Here is a 15070-nt window from a genome sequence, read left to right on the forward strand (position 1 = left end):
ACACAGTAGCGCATTTCATTTGATGAATCATGATATTCCTCTAGAGAATTAATCCATTACAAATTCGACCAAACAGCTGTAAAATGGTTTAAGTCATATCTGTATGACAGGACCCAGTGTGTTAAATTTTGAACATATGTCTCCAATATCCTAACCGTCACATCAGGAGTGCCACAAGGGTCAATTTTGGGCCCACTTTTATTTTTATTGTACATAAATGGCCTTCCATTACATGTAAACAATTCAAATATTGATATGTTTGCTGATGATATTACTCTGTATTCTAATGATCATAATGCAAGATGTTTAGAAAACACTAAATTTAAATCTATGTGAGATTGAGAAAATGGTGTGCTCAAAATCGAATGGTTTTAAATTTAGATAAAACAAAATGTATGATAAATATAACACAGCAAAGAAAAATCGAAAATAGATCATCCAAATTTACAAATTCGTGCCTCAGACAAAGCAACTGAAATAGCCGAAACTGAAAAAAATTCTTGGTGTACATATTGATAACAAGTTACAGTATGCAAATCATATTGATTCAGTTTGTAAAACGGTAAATTATAAGTTATTTACTCTCCGTATGATTAAAAAATTTCTCCCTCTACATACCAGAAAACTATATTACAATGCTAATATTTTACCATCTAGTAACTATTGTTTGATTATTTTTTGTTAATGCCCCCAAGCAGGACAGACTATCTAAATTACAAAAAGGGCAGCAGGGATTCTTCTTGACGCAAGTCCTGATTCTTCCAATATAATCTGATATTGAGTAAAATGCTAACTGGAGGGGGGAAACTAATTGTTTGGTCATTCTTTACATCTTTATTCTTTAGTTGTCTATGATTTTTCGTTTGTTTTTTTTTTTGGTCATGACAAAAAGCACATGGCGGGCGTGACCGGTCGGCATAGGATGCTCAGTTTTTGATGGCACCTTATTCTACCTATGATTTGTAATATCTATGTTTCAAATGTTCTTGATATGTACTGTGAAAATGGACTTCATATTTTCTTTCATTTAAATACTTTAATTTTATTTTGAAATACACATTACCACTTATATGCGCAAAATATTAAAATAGAAGTAGATTGCTTTATTATTTCTTTAACCGAGTTTTAAACACAAATAGATATTGATATTTGCTACCAGCAAGTTAAAGTACTAGCTAGTTCAACACCTGTATCACCGCGCAATTTGAATATTTTTGAAATTGATACTTAATATGGACATTCACCTGTGGAATTCTTCATATGCCAGATTTGCTTATTGTCTGATTACTTGACTACTTGAGCATTTTTATATCATTCCTTTTGATACAGGATTAAAGCATCTATTGGACAAAAATATTCTGATAGTACACACAAGTTCTCTAGTGTTGATATTAAAAAGATGCTTGAGTTTATGATTGACCATTTCTTTGAGGTTTTTGTAGACCAGGTCTTTCAAAAGGGAACAATATAGTATTTTGTGGGCAAATGGAACGATTATTGTAAAACTAAGTCTGGATATATATCATTTATGTATTCTGAGACTATAAATGAACACATGATGACGAACAAGTACTTACATACATTTTAAAAACTTTATTTTCATCTTGTTTGCATTTCTTTTTTAAATGATTTAAAATAACATTAAGCATCATTTCTTAAAATGTTAAAGTGAACTAGGTGAAAAGATAAGAGGAGTAAATCGCTCCAAAATATAATCTACTTTAAAAAGGTGAGTATCATATACTATTCTTAAAACATTTTTTAATATGCATTTATAAAACACAGAGAATAAAATATGAGATCACTGCAATTCCCTTGTATTTTCCCACACACTTGGATTTGGATATGAAAATAAAACATCAACTAGGAAGTAATTAGATGAGTTTTGAGGCCAGCAAATCAGAATTTAATTATGTCAAAAACCATTTGTCACAGCTAAGAACTTAAATTAATTGCACAACTGGAACAATTATTCTAGTACACACTCAAGTGTTTTTCTTCCCTTTATATTTTGCTGTTGGATTTTTATATTTATTTCATTTTCACGATTAATTAATTTAATCAATCTGATTGTCTGAGAAATACGTGATATTTTATTAAAACAAAGTAGTGCACATGTTCTATTGAAATAAAAATGAAACCAACATAAAGAACCATACACAATAATGGAGAAAAAATGCTTTATGGGCAAGTCACAGTGGTTTAGTGGTAAGGCACTCACTTTCTGATCTTGAATTGGGGTGTGTGTTACATATACAAAAACCAAACCTCTTAAAATTGGTCTGCTATGTAAGGAATCGTTCGCTTCGCTTTCTAACACCATTGTTCAGATATCAGAGGTGTTAGAAAATTATGTCAGGCCATGGCTACAATTTAAGAATGGTACAGTTATTTTATTTTGTTTAAGATGAATATTTTTTACTGAATTTTGCTACTACCTCGAAAACATTAGATTTATTTAGTTGTCCATGTAGGTCATAATAAATAATGAAGGAATTTAGTCATATAAAGCAAAATCTTTCAGACACCTCTAAGCTGTTTAATTGCTATGTCCAAAAGGTAATACACAAATAGTATTAGCATTTTAATAAACATTATAAAGAACACTAAAGCATACTTTTTATAGATGTTTTATGGGTCAGAACAAGAAATGCATTATTTTATGCAATGTTAAATATTAGAAATAGGAATGCTGTAGTATCCTCTTATGCTTCTAATCACGTGAGACGTCAAAAATAGGATCCCCATCTGGTGTACGGACCCATCTTCTGGTCTGAGTGTCAGGGTCTTCTTCGTACACCCAGCCTGTAACTGTAGAACGACAATAATATAAACAAATATATGTAACTGTAGAACAATAATAATGTAAACAAATATATGTAACTGTAAAACAATAATAATGTAAACCAAACCTGTAATGATAAAACGATAATGATATAAACCCAGCCTGTAACTGTAAAACGATAATAATATAGACCCAGTCTGTAACTGTTAAACGATAATGATGTAGACCCAGCCTGTAACTGTAGAACGACAATAATATAAACAAATATATGTAACTGTAGAACAATAATAATATAGACCCAGTCTGTAACTGTAAAACGATAATAATATACACCCAGACTGTAACTGTAAAACGATAATAATATAGACCCAGTCTGTAACTGTTAACGATAATAATGTAGACTCAGCATGTAACTGTAAAACGATAATAATGTAGACCCAGCATGTAACTGTTTAACGATAATAATGTAGACCCAGCATGTAACTGTAAAACGATAAAAATAAAGACCCAGTCTGTAACTGTTAAACGATAATAATGTAGACCCAGGCTGTAGCTGTAAAAAGATATTAATGTAGACCCAGTCTGTAACTCTAAAACGATAATAATATAGACCCAGTTTGTAATTGTAAAATTATAATAATATAGACCTAGACTGTAACTGTATGACGATAACAATACAGACCCAGACTGTAACTTTAAGTCTGTAACTGTAAAACTATAATAATATAGACCCAGTCTGTAAATGTCAAACAATAATATAATGGACCAATTTAAGCCAGTATGTTTTAGACCTAAACAAATTAATTAAAATAGAAAAAATATATTTAGCATATACGAATTTATAACTTTTATTTTATTTCAAGTGTAATACATAACTCATTACAAATATGTGAACTAAGACTATTGCACTAGGAAGGAATATACTTATTCGCTTCACAGTATAAACGATATTTAAAAACTATTTTTACCTATTTTTATCATTTATGTATTTATTATATACAACAAAATTGAAACACAATATGTTTATGAAACGCTGATGGTCCTGTATAACAACCCGAGGTCAAGGTTAAAGTTTTTAAAATGTAGGTAACACTCAAAGGTCAAGAGTTCATACAGTGTTTAAATATTGAAACCGAATGAAAGAACCTGAAACACGAAATACATGTAAAGTAAAAAAAGAAAGAAAACATTAACTATTCGAAAGTTTCGGGCAAGGTCAACGAGAACAAACATATAAAAAGACAATCATAAGTATATTCAGACAGACATGTAGAATCCCCCATCCCTTCCAAAAAAAGAAACAAATCTTCAATTTATGGGGCATAAAAATCATTATCTTTTGGGTGAAAAAAGAATGAATTATAATTGGTAACTTAAACACACGAGTCTCAAACATCTGCGGGAGTACAACACTTTTTGAATTTAATGTCAACCATTGTTGAAACGAGATCCTACATTAATTTTGTTCCCCTTTAACATGTTTAACACATTTACGTAGACCTTAAATTGTTAACTTATAACAGATTTGAAATTCTTCAGTAATTTATATATAAAGTAATTTTTTTGCGGGAGGGGGGGGGGGACATCTAGTAAATTCTTTTACATGTACACGACAGCAAAGTCATTTTTTAAGTCCTTAGACGTCTACATCTATGTTGGACTCACTTTTTATTATTCCCTTAAATTACGTCTTTGTAATAACATAATTTAAGTTTTCTTGTATGCTATGTATAAAAACTTTGATATATCATTTGACATCAGTTTACAGGTTATTTTACGTATGTCTCCCTACAAAAATATAAATTTTAATAATTTTTATATTTGAAAGATAAAATAAACGGTTTCCCTTCTATGCATAAAATCATAAAATATGAAGTTATCTGACATTTAAGACCACCAAAACTCACCAAAATCTCGCTTTCTGTGTGCATTAAAAAGAGCTGGTTTAGTAGGAAGGGGTGTTGAGGAATTTGACATCGTGTTACCGAGGAGAGAGGGACTTAAAGTGACGCTTTTGAAATCCTGTCTAGAAGATAAGACAGATGGGTCGGGGGATGACCTATCAAAACCTGGCTTCGCTGATGATGGAACATTTATCAAAGGACCATCAAATGCCTCTACTTTCTCAACGTCATGTAGCTTGGAATCTGTGAAATGAAAAAAAAATCTCAAAATATATTACAAATTGAAAACGCAAAGAATGATAAATTTTCTTTCTTCGTCTTTAAATCGATAAAAAAAAAGTTCTTGACACAAATATGACCATGTTTTTCCTTCTTTTTTTGAGATGATTTTTTGAAGAATCGCGCATAAAAAGTAAAGATTATTGCTTGCGAAAAACATTACATTTCAAAAAATAAAAACAAAGAACCAGGTAATAATTTCATGGAAATTTAAGGCAATGCTTAGGTCATATTGCTTTGATTTATTTTTTTTTAAATTCTGTATTAAACGTTTTAATAAATTCAAATTATATGAATAAAATATAATTTTGAATATACAAAGAAATTTTTGAAAGCGAAAACAAATTGATACCTGAAAGTTGGAGAGGGGTTACAACTGAAACGGTTGTCGTTGTTGTTTTGGTGGTTGGGTTTTTGTTGTGAGTTGTCTCGCTTTCCTCGTCAATAGACAGTCGTCCACCTTTTCCTCTGATCTCAATTATCTGAACTCTGGGCCTCTTTGTGGTTTCATTGTCTCTATCAGATAGAAAATAAGGAAAACAAATACAGATTATGAAAACTTTGAAAAAAGACAGTGATCATATTTTCATCATCGTCATCATCATCATCATCATCATTGTTTCTGAGGTGAAAGTATAGTAGCACATTTAATGATCCTCATCTTTCATTCCAATGGCTTATAAAAGATATGACACATTTTCATTCATTATCATCATTCATCAGCTATTATAAGTATTAGGAATGCTCACTTTTTCTTTCTACGTAATTTCCTTCTCCAGACCAAGTAAAAAATAATAATAGCTGCTAAAACAGCTAGAAGAAGTCCAAAAAATATCCCAAGAATCAATCCCAAGTCGTCCTTCTCCTCTGGTGCTGTTACCTTTTCGGGCGCAGGGAAGATGAGTTTGTCTCCAAATGGAACAACTTTTTCTATTCTATATTTATCCCATGATTTTTCTACAAGATTTATTGACCTGAATAGTACAACCGTAGGAAAAAACTGTTCTATAAAATGAAAAGGCTAAGCTAAGAAAATCTTCTCTTTTCTCATTTCAGTGCATTTACCGTTTACGATTACAGTTGAGAAGAATAGTACTACACTATGAAAAACTGTTCTATAAAACAAAACGGCTACACAAAGAAAATCTTCAATGTATTTACCGTTTACGATTACAGTTGGGATTTCACTAGGATTAAGTTGAAGGAGGTTAATGAATTCCCCATTTGTAACGAACTTTTTCTCTTTCTGCAAATTGTTTATGTTTTCTGTTATATCATTTTTAACAGCATAAACATGTACAAGAACTGATCTGAAATAAAAATATAAAAATAATTTAGAAAATATGCATCTTTTTCCTTGTTACTTCACTAATCTTGAAAGCAATATATTTTGTGAATGATGACAATGAGAAAAAAATTAAAACATGTAATAAAATTACAGCAATATTAATATAACAGGTCGGGTGATCTGTTCAAACTAAATTTAACTATAGCTGAATGCCGTTTTATTTTTTATAGCAAATATAGAAAGTTTGATTCAAATTCATCTTCACTCTAGATTAATTTTATTTTGTAAAAAGACAATGAACATTCGAATTTCAAACAAGTGATATTAGTTTCAGTGTAATTTTTTCTAAATATTAAAAACATGCTTGGAAGATTTGAAGAACATGACAAATAATTAATTTGAAATAATAGTGAAATCGTTTACTTTACAAAGTAAAAAACACATTGCAACACCGTTGTAAACTATACAGCTGTAGTAAACATCAACCATTACTAATGATAGTATTTTTAAGTAAACGATTAAAACTATTTTATCAATTAATAAACAATTACCTGACTTTATCCTCTACACACCACTTTCTAACATATGCTGTTGGAAAAGACGCCCTCAGTACCTCCTTTATGTGATTTAATAGTTCCTCCTCAACGGATAAATAGGATACCAAAGTTAAGTCGAGGTAAAATGAGATGACAGTGTCTTCAGGGTCAAATCTATCTATTCTAACGATGGCATTCTTTAAGGACTTCAACTGAGGGTCTCCTTTATCTGAGGATATTATTTCTATCGTATATTTAGCTTTTTGGAGCTCTGCATTTGCTTTGATTATTCCTACAAAAGACATTGTTTTAACACATTTTAATTGTCCTTCAATATTAAAAATACTATACAAAAGATAATAATAAAAAGCGTTTTAGTTGTTTATTTACCGGAATCATCGACCACGAATGGTCCAGGATTATCAGCAAGAAGACTATAGGTAACAAGGGCATTACTTCCTATGTCACTGTCTACAGCAGTAACTACAGTTATAGAAGCATCACAATAATCGTTCAAAGACGCTTCTGAATTGTAAAAATCAGGAGAGAACTGTGGTCTGTTATCATTGACATCTTGGACAAATATGGTCACATTTACTTTCGAAGACAGAGGGGGCAATCCACTATCCCTTGCTATAATGGTGAAAGTAAAACTGTCGTATGTTTCTCTATCCAAGCGCTCTCTTAGAATAATATCACCAGAATAGGATCGCACGCCGAAGAACGAATCAAAAGGCGTCCCTAGCTGTGTAGTAAAATCTATTTCATACTTGATTTCTCCATTCAGGCCTTCATCCGAGTCTACAGCTCCAGTAGATAAGACTTTGCTTCCTCTGTCAAGGTTTTCTAACACGTATACAGAATATTCTTTTTGTCCAAACATTGGTGTATGGTCATTTATATCTTCTATTGTGACGTTCACAGTGACCTCCGCAGACCAGTGGGGAGATCCGCCATCTTGAACTCGGATCCACAATAAAAACTCTGATTCTAACTCACGATCAAAATCTCCAACTGTATAGATTTCCCCTGAAGTGTCATTAATACCGAACATGCCTGAGGCACCTTTCCAGTTGGTAGCTATGCTATATCTTAGCTTGGAATTTATGCCATCATCATTATCGGTCGCTTTGATCAAGGCAAACACTGTTGGAGAAACTGTGTGCTCTTTGACTGAGAAAATATAAGAAGACATTTCGAAAACTGGATATTCATCATTGACGTCAATAATATTAATAGTGGCCGTTACAGATGTGGATTTTGATGGAATTCCACTATCGGTAACCTGAATAACTAACTCATACTTGTCTAAACGCTCCCGATCCAAGTCTGATGCCACCTGTAAGATTCCATTGTGAGAATCTAGTTTGAAACTAGAGTACAAATTCCCCGATAATATAGTATAGTTAAAATTTTCATCGTAATTGTCATCAATATCATTGACAGTAAAAGTAAATATTATTGTTTCTTTCAAAACATTTTCGGGAACAGTAGCATCATAGGTTCCGATGAAGAGTGGAGCATTGTCGTTAACATCAGTGAGAAAAATCTCGAGTGTAAAAAAGCCTTTTAAGGAAGGGGTTCCTCTATCCACTGCAGTTATCAACATGTCGTATCTTCAACAAAGGAAATAATATTAAAAGACTTTACGGTATTTAAAGTTTAAGCAAACACACAAAAATGTAGTTGAAGTATGGTTACCTGCTTGTTGTTTCTCTGTCAAGCGAATTTTTAACAGTCACAATGCCGCTGTCGGGATCAATTTGAAAAGGGACCGCAGAGTTTGATACAAATGTAAACTTATTGTTGCCGTTTAAGGATGAGTCGGCATCTGTAGCAAACACCTGAATCACAGATAGTCCAACCAAGGCGTCTTCTGAAATCCATTTTCGTATGGAAGAGGAAGAGAATTCTGGTGGGTTGTCGTTGACATCTATAATGTTTATTGTGACTGTACAGACTTCAAATGTTGAAGGGAAACCTTGGTCCGTAACTTGGATTACTAGAACAACAGACTTGGCGTTTTCAAAATCGGGTGGGGATGCAACACTGATTTCACCAGTTGTTGGGTCTATTTGAAAGTAAGAGTCTTCATTTCCTGAGAGTATGGTGTGACGGAGTAACCCATTTGTTCCGCCTGTATCTGCATCAATAGCAGAGACTGTTCCTACACTGTAACCAGCAAGTGTGTTTTCTGCGACGGAGAATCTGAAAATTAAATTTAATTCACAGATACGAAATTTAGTAGAAATGTTACAAAAAAGACCTTAGTGAAATATCTATCGTTCATCAATATTTTAAGAAATCTCAAGGAGTGTTTTTTTTCTTCATGATGGATTTGGCAGAAGAACCAGTCAATATTGTAATTGTTGTAAATTGAATAAACAGGGTTACTTTTTTAGTACGTAGCACGAAGAGCAAATAATGATATAGAAATTTATTTATAAAACCTACACATAATTTTTTTTGCTGAATCTTGGACGTTCATTAACGTCAGTTACAGTGATTTGCACCGTTGCGGTTGATGATTTAGTACCATCCGAAGCCACGATGTCTAATTCATAGTAAGAAGTTTTTTCTCTGTCCAATGGTTTAGTCAGGATGACTTCTCCACTCCTAGAATCCAGTAAGAACTCCGAATAAGTCGTTCGGAAGGAGTAGATAAAAGGATCATTATCAGGATCCTCGGCCGTTACGGTGGCTATGACAGTTCCTGTATCTGTATCCTCTCTGAAGAATTTTGGTATATCTAGAAAAATATGCATTTAAATGTTGACTCAATATGATTGTATATTTTTTTTAAATGAGGCTAATTCTAATGCAAAGTATTTTGCTTTTTGCCTCAACTACAAGATAGATAATGTTTTTATTTGATCGTACTTCGACATTCATACAATACATGCATACACAGTAGAATAGCAATTCAATTGTTAAATTATGCAAACCTGGGTGTATAAATTTGGGTGGTCCCTCGTTTTCATTTATGACGTTTACTGCGACTCTAACTTTTGTTGTGTAATAGCCATCTCTGATGCTTATTTCTATATTGTAGAATTGCGTTGTCTCATAATCCAAGTTCCCTGGTATGAAAAAACAATTCATAAAAAGGTATATAGATTATGGATATTAAATTACTTCTTAATATCGATCATTTTATACAAATTTTGTAGAGCTACATGTACACGTCTTTATTAGTCAGCCTAGTTATCTCCTAAAAATAGCAGCTAAATTCAGATGCTTAACTAACCAGGGGATGCTTCATTTTGAACACATTCAAGGAAAACATGTTTTACAGAAAGATTCAATAATGTTCGTCTGGACAATAAAAATAAAAGTAGAACGAATACACGATGCAATTACATTTTAACTTGCAAAAGTTTATTAACCATAATTATTGTTTCATTAAAATGACTAAAAGTTTTTGCCTGTATCTAAGTCAGTAGAATAAATGAAATTAAATTCACATAAAAATTGCCTTTAATCGTGAGCTGTCCCGAGGTTCCCTCAAATGCATTGTCACTGGGAATCTGGTTGACGGAATAAGAAAGGTCATCAAGATCTCGATCAGAGCATCCAAAGTTTGGAATAATCACACTGCCTTTTCCTGTATACAAAAGACATCAAGATGATTACAAAACTAATAAATCTTTCTATAAAAAAAATTAAAGACAAAAATGTATCATTTTTTCCGTAAAGGTATGTGTTTTTCTTCTTATTTTGAATAAATAAGTCATTCCATGATATTTTATTTCAGGAGATATTTGTTTTGCATAAAAACGGTACGTGTGTAAAAATATTATCTGCATTAGTCTTACTTGTCAGTTCGGATATCCTGACATTAAAGACAGTTTTTGGACAATAGGGGGCGTTGTCATTGACATTCTGTACCGACACCGTGACGGTTCCGGTCCCCTGGAATTAAACAGAGTTCAATTGCAACATAGGTATGGATATTTTTTTCTTCTAGTTTTTGCATTTCTATTCATAACCATGGGTTTGTTTTCAAGTAAAACTAGAATTTAAAAAAAACAATGTACAAGTTGCAAATCAAACAAATACAAACCCATAGTCACAATTATACATAAAATGAATCATATTTTGGACGAATTATAATGTAAATGGTTTATTGTCATGGATTGGGTTTCCCCAAAATATAATTATATGTTTTATATTGGATAAACTGTGTTTCATCCCCAGGTGTAAACAATGTATTCATGGATATCCAGTTTTATAATTTTGACAGAGTTCTAGCTAAATCCATTCATATTTTAATCGCGTAACATCCAAACATCAATTATAGATTAAACAAAAGTATTGAAATAATCAAAACTTCATCATAAGCACACCTGAAACATTTAACTTTTAATGAGAACATGGTGAATAGATTAAACTTGATCTGTAAACAGATGAAACATTATCACGCGAATCGCATTGTACCTTTGAGGTTCCTCCATCGTCCGCCGCCACAATTATCCTGTACAGCGGGACCGTTTCAAAATCTAAATAGTGCGTTAGGTATATTTTACCAGTCACACTGTCCATCATAAAGGCGTCTATTGCAGTATTTTGTACTGGAAGACAAGAACACTTAATCTTGCAATTAATTCAAGTTCCTTTGTAGTATCTATGACTGACAAAGCCACAATCATTTTAGTAACATTAAAAAATGTTACATTAAAAAAGGTATAAATATTAACCTTTTTTGTAAATATATTTTCTCAATCACAATCACAATGTCCGTGTCTTAACATTTTACTCGACAATATTTCAAATGAAAGTACATTTACCTGACACTATTTCAAAAGAGAGTACATTGTCGGGATAAGCGTCGCGGTCAGAGGCGGTCAATGATGCGATCTCTGTACCAGGTGTTGTATCCTCTCTAACATCCACTGAGAGCGGATCCAACAGAGGAGGGTATTCATTTATAGGATTTAAATTTACCAAAACGATTACAGAAGCTGTATGCACGGTGTCTGTCACTTGTATATTAAGGAGGTAGGAAAAAATTCCTTTATCATAATCCAATTCTGAAAAGAAATCAAAATTGTAAGTAACAAAATTATATGAGATCAAACCCTTAACCTTTATATATAATAGGGTGTCGTCCATCAAGGTTTGATTGATTACTGAAAAATTACCACGTTTAACTCTCACTGCGCCACTGGATGTTATATCAAGGTCCCCGCGATCCCCGGATGTAATCGTATAACGTAGATCTGTACCAATCTCTTCATCCAAGCAAGAAATATTAAGGACCTATGGAGGCAAAAAAAAACAGTAACATTGTCGTATACACCAAAATCGTAAGGAATTATTGAGGAGCAATGAAAATAACTCTGATTCACTGAAATATTGAGAACCTACAGAAACACACAAAGCAACAATTTTCTTTGACACACAGAAACACTAAGGGCATAAGAGGCAATAAATAATAATTTTAATTTAAACAATATTTTATTATGAATAAACATAATTGGATTGGACAGCAGGCACTGCCTATATAAGTCCTTTCCACAATAATCGAATAAAATATATTTAAATTGTAAAATTAATCTTAATATTTAAATGCAATTTTTTTTCACTCGACACCGTTTAAAATAAACAGAAAGATAAAATAAAATTTTGCTTTCATTACAAAATGTATTATTCTAGACGATCAAAATTAAAAGTATTAACCTTTACATTAATTTTCAAGGACATCATACTTATTGATATGAACTAACAGTGTTTCCAATCGAGATGTTCTCGCCTACGGTTTTCTTGTAGTGGTCAGGAGAACACACGGGAGGGTTATCGTTCACATTAGTCAGCGTGATGTTGACCACCGCGGTACTGGTGCGAGCTCCCCCGTCCTTGACCTCTACTGTCAGAGAGTAGGATGACCTTGTCTCAAAATCTAGTCTTCTCTTTGTATAAATCTTCCCTGAGGTTTTTAGAATGAAGAAAGCATCGTCATCGTTTCCATCTAATTTGTATTAAGATAATCTTAGTATTTCGAAATGCAAGGGTGTACTTTATGTTTTTCTTCGTCTTTGATGGAGTCAAAAATATTTTCCACAAGGTATTTCTATTACTTACAGGCACCAATAAAGTGAGAGAAAATACAAAAAGTACGGCAAAATGCAAAAACATATGATTAAAAATTCCACTCTTACATATGAAATTACATACACTACACGTACGACGAAAAAATATTAACGTATCAGTTGGCCCAAAGAAAAAGGAAATATTTAAAAGACACAAATGACAGAGTGCCATTTTTAAAAAGAACTAAATAAACAACTTTCAAAAACAAATGCGACGTTTATCAATATATTTGTTTTATAAAATATTTTGATGCATTTCATTCCCCCATTAAATCTTTTCAACAAGGTGTAATCTAGCCGTTACCTGTAATCTGGTACGTCAGTTCCCCGTGGATCCCTGCGTCATTATCCGAGGCAGTCACCGTCAGCACTTCTGTTCCTACCTGAGTATCTTCAGGAATCTAAATGTTTCAATTTTTTGTTGTAAATAAAATTACGTACATAAGGACAAAACCAACACTTTGAATAATATTGAAAATGCCAGACATTAATTGACGAAATTCAAGTGCTTGTATTTGTATATACTTGCATTTATTGTACTGGAGAAAGAAAAATTCCCTAATTATTTTTTTTTTCACAAAAAATGTGTGAATAATATGAAAAAATCTTCATTATTTTAGACTTATCTCTAAGAGTTATCTAGTGGGCAACAATTTTATTTCGTTAGCCTTTAGATAATTAAGGTTGTATGAATCGATTCGATGGTCAAGTTAATAATCGTTGGTGGGAAAGTATGTCTGTAGGTATGTGTGACATGAATTCATACATTCTGTCTGTGTGTAAAATCTTTAATTTCCCTGGCACAGTCTAGATCCGCACACACTCTTCTTTTTTTCGTATGTGGGGTGCACAGAATCTCTGAATTAAGTGATATGATTTATTATAAAACAGAAGTTTACCGCTTGACTGATAGGCTGTCCATGGATTTTGGGGTCGTACTTGTTGACCGGAAGTACATTAACTAAAACAGTCATTGTTCCTGTTCTCTGTTTACCAACTGATGGGGTATCAGTTGCTATGACAACGAGTTTGTAGAGGAAGTTGTCAGCTGCCATGATGTCATAGTCTACGGGAGTACTGGTTGTCAATATCTGGTTATTGATGACCTTGAACTTTGGCGTTGAGTCATCTCCCGTTGCTATGGATACTGTTGTGCAACCAGGATTGGGCCCTGTGTCCGCGTCAGTGCACGTCAGTACAGCAACAACGGAATCTATAATGTAATATACAGTATAAAACATGGTCTTCTTAAAATAAATTTACAGTCAAACCTAATATAAGAGGTTGGAATTCCTAAACCACAGCGACATATTTATGTAGTATTTGAGATATTAGTGTTCAGGACTGTTTAAAATTCAATATAAGATCATATAAAAGCTTCATACAATTAACCTAATTTACTCTATTGTTGAACTTTTGACCTTTGTTACTCCTAAACCGAAATCTCAAATACAAAGGGTTGGTCAAAATAAGTTTGCAATCTATATATGCCACTTTTTCTTTTTAATTTTTAAACCTTGCTGTGTCGAATGATCCGATATCTTGAAAAACGATGTTAGTCCATTTGACATACGAGAAATATGCAAGGAAAGGATTAGATACTGGTAACTTATTTAAACATTCATTTGAAGCAAAAACCATATCATCCTTGTAAACAATGGTAAATTACACGATTAAACATAAAAAGTCTTTTTGTTTATATAGAGGACATTCTAAATTGTTTCTTTTTACCCATACCCTGTGGAGAACTTTCATTTATGCTGACAGTCAATATTGTTGGTATAAACTTTGGTGCATTTCTGTTCATCGGTCTGACATTGACTACAAAGCCGATTAACATCCCATTTACAGCCAAGGTTTTATTTTCATGTTGAACACTGTAAAAAGACACACATTATACAAATCAGCAACTCTGCAAGCAAGTAAAAAAAGTCCAAAAACTCCACATAATACTACACAAAAGTCCGAAATGACACCTGCAGCTCTTAATGGACTCTTACGAGGAGGGCTGACTTTTACAGTAAAATTTACGGCTTAATTTTACACCAGGGCTATCTCCAGAAGCTCTTTCACGAAACAAATATTTAGCTCAACATTTAGTTTAACGAAAATGATGGTTTATTTCGAAACACAAATAAGTTTCCTTGAGGAAAACGACAACCACCCTAACCTCAACTCCCGGCCTTCAC

General features: G+C 32.7%; 1 protein-coding gene across 1 annotated transcript; it reads right to left on the reverse strand.

Moving 5' to 3' along the window:
• Window positions 1-2640: 2640 nt before the first annotated feature.
• On the reverse strand, window positions 2641-14751 carry LOC134263866 (protocadherin Fat 4-like). The gene is made up of 19 exons (XM_062746232.1): window positions 14619-14751; window positions 13781-14094; window positions 13186-13282; window positions 12519-12760; window positions 11934-12051; window positions 11580-11822; window positions 11230-11363; window positions 10608-10704; window positions 10268-10396; window positions 9738-9872; window positions 9247-9541; window positions 8494-9000; window positions 7183-8408; window positions 6808-7084; window positions 6130-6278; window positions 5718-5925; window positions 5321-5484; window positions 4693-4932; window positions 2641-2811 (listed from the first exon to the last, which is right to left on the reverse strand). The coding sequence occupies exons 1-19, from the start codon at window positions 14719-14721 to the stop codon at window positions 2714-2716; spliced, it is 4776 nt and encodes a 1591-aa protein (XP_062602216.1). The 5' UTR covers window positions 14722-14751; the 3' UTR covers window positions 2641-2713.
• Window positions 14752-15070: the final 319 nt, after the last annotated feature.

Source organism: Saccostrea cucullata, unplaced genomic scaffold (genome assembly GCF_032062105.1).
Source record: "Saccostrea cucullata isolate Sc308-1 unplaced genomic scaffold, CSIRO_AGI_Scuc_v1 ctg4952, whole genome shotgun sequence".
NCBI lineage: Eukaryota > Metazoa > Mollusca > Bivalvia > Ostreida > Ostreidae > Saccostrea > Saccostrea cuccullata.

Coding starts and splice junctions, on each gene's coding strand:
- LOC134263866 (XM_062746232.1), bottom strand. CDS start 14,721: ATGTTAATCGGCTTTGTAGTCAATGTCAGACCGATGAACAGAAATGCA. Junction 11,823..11,933: donor CGCAGTGAGAGTTAAACGTG/GTAATTTTTCAG, acceptor ATTTCTTTTCAG/AATTGGATTATGATAAAGGA. Junction 2,812..4,692: donor ACACAGAAAGCGAGATTTTG/GTGAGTTTTGGT, acceptor GTCGTTCTACAG/TTACAGGCTGGGTGTACGAA.